General features: G+C 42.2%; 1 protein-coding gene across 1 annotated transcript; it reads left to right on the forward strand.

Moving 5' to 3' along the window:
• Positions 1-745: 745 nt before the first annotated feature.
• Positions 746-1,852, forward strand: TEOVI_000527300 (variant surface glycoprotein (VSG), putative; the record flags this gene model as incomplete). The annotated part of the gene is made up of 1 exon (XM_067220502.1): positions 746-1,852. The coding sequence occupies one exon, from the start codon at positions 746-748 to the stop codon at positions 1,850-1,852; it is 1,107 nt and encodes a 368-aa protein (XP_067076603.1).
• Positions 1,853-2,248: the final 396 nt, after the last annotated feature.

Consider the following 2,248-nt stretch of genomic DNA (forward strand, 5'->3'; position numbering starts at 1 on the left):
CAAACACAGAAATGAATAAGTGATTTTTATGCAAAAGAATGTGGAGGCAGTAAGTGAGAAGGTGCGCAGCGCAATGGACCGAAAAATGTTACGATAAAGTTTTAGGTAAAGAAAGCAAAGACAGATTCTGCCTACTAAAGTAAAAACACAGACAAAAAAGAATGAGAAACAACGTATAAAAACTCACAGAGGAGCTTTATGAAGTGTAGAGAATTCACGTTTATACTCTTTTAATTTTGTTTTGGCACGCTTTTCGGAAATTAATATCTTTAAAGAAGCGAGTAATCCACATAAAGGTGGCCACTGGCACGCAACTGAAGTCACAAATTAACAAAATCCAAGCAGAGACCAAGCTGAGCTCAGACCCAAAATACTCATCCGTAACCACTGTCGCAGAAAAGAGAAACAAGAGTATCTGAAACGACAACAAAAAAGACTAGTTTGTCAGAGACAAGCGCCACCGATCTCGTTTATTTAGATTCCAATCGAAACAGGAAAAGCAGCAGAAAATGGAAGAGAGTGAGGACTATGAATCATAAGTCTAAAGTGTTTAAGGTATAAATATATAGAATTCTTATGTGGCATCTAAATGGGGGAAAGTAGGCAAAACTAAAATTTATGTCGTGTTTTTACTTTGTATCTCGTGTTCTTTAAATGAATTGGCCAGGAAGTAACGAAGACTTTTACAAGCATTGCAACTGACAGCAACTTTAATCCGGGAATTAAAAGACAGCAGCAGTTGCAAATGGCAACAATAGTCAAGACCCGCAGTGCATGCCTAGCTCTAGTGTCAACAGCACTGGTCATTGTTTGCGTACGCAAAACCAGTGCGACCCAGAACGAAGCCCTAAATCACGTGACGACAGCCTGTCTGGAAATTTTATTCGACGAGACACTAGCAAGCAGGTATGACTCTGAGATACAAAGGAGGCAACAGAACATAGAATCCAACTACAAAACCATCCGCAGCTGGCACTTTCTGGCAGAAAAGACAGGCGATGTCAAAAGGCAGGCAGGCTTCAAAGCTCTAGTTGTTTATGGCTTGCATACAAATAATGCAGCTGCACAAACATACGAACAAAACAAACCGGCGCTGGAAACAGCCGTAGCGGCGCTCAGACAGCGAGCAGCAAACATGTCCACAGCAATGCAATTACAGAAAGTTACGGAAGTGACAGCCTACGGTACAATCGAAGCGGGAACAACAGGGCATGCACCGAGCAGCACAGGATCCTGCAAGTACACAGGCATCACAGCAAAAACAACAACCCAAAAATGCACGCCAGATCAAGAAGCGAAACAAAAGATTAACATCAACACGGTAGCAAAAGGCAAATTTAACCAACTTCAGTTGGTTGACGACAGCTATCTAACCACACTAACGCTAGATGCAACAGCCGGAACAAAAGGGACACCGAACGCGGCCTCAAACACGTACGACCACGGCGACTGCCAGAGCAGTTCACCGGCGGCAAACTTCGGCGGCAAAAACGCTCTAGGACTGAAAATAACAAAACTAGGAACCTCAAAAACCACCACGACGCAAACAATAACCAAAACAGGTGCAGGGTGCCCAAACAAAAGCCAGACAGAAAGCACGACAACAGCTCAGAGACTTGCTAACCTTGTATGTGAAGCAGAAGAAGCCAAGCTGCCAGATGTGCCGCTACTTTCTGACGTCAAACTGGAAGACATATCCGGCATCGCCAGCATGGTAGCGGCACTAAGTGCGATGCTACTCCCAGATAAAGGCGGAGCAGACGAATTCTCAGAACAACATAAGAACAAACTTAAAAAAATAATAAACCAGTTTATGGCGCCAACGACCAAGCGTTTCAAGCAACCTACATAAAACCTCTTATGGAAGACATAAAATTCAAATTTAATAGAATCGACGTTGCGGGAACAGTCATTGACGTGACGGCCGGGACCCAAGGACCGTTGGCTATAGCTTACTACGCAGGAAAGAATATTCCAAAACAAAAATCAATAACCAACACACCCTTGGTTGAATCAAAGAAAGGAACCGAGTGTGAATTAATAGCAGAAAAAAGAGAAATGCAAAACAGCAGACGAATGCGAATTGAAAGGTGAAAAATGTGTAGTTGATATGACAATAGAGGGAGTAGTAACAGGTTCTCAAAACACCAGAGAAAGCAATTATGCTGTAATTAAACCTCCTCTTTTGCTTGCATTTTGGATTCTAGCATAAAAAATTTAAGAATTATTTGTAAAATATCTTTGCTTA

Source organism: Trypanosoma equiperdum (genome assembly GCF_001457755.1).
Source record: "Trypanosoma equiperdum strain OVI genome assembly, contig: ctg_1171, whole genome shotgun sequence".
Lineage (NCBI taxonomy): Eukaryota > Euglenozoa > Kinetoplastea > Trypanosomatida > Trypanosomatidae > Trypanosoma > Trypanosoma equiperdum.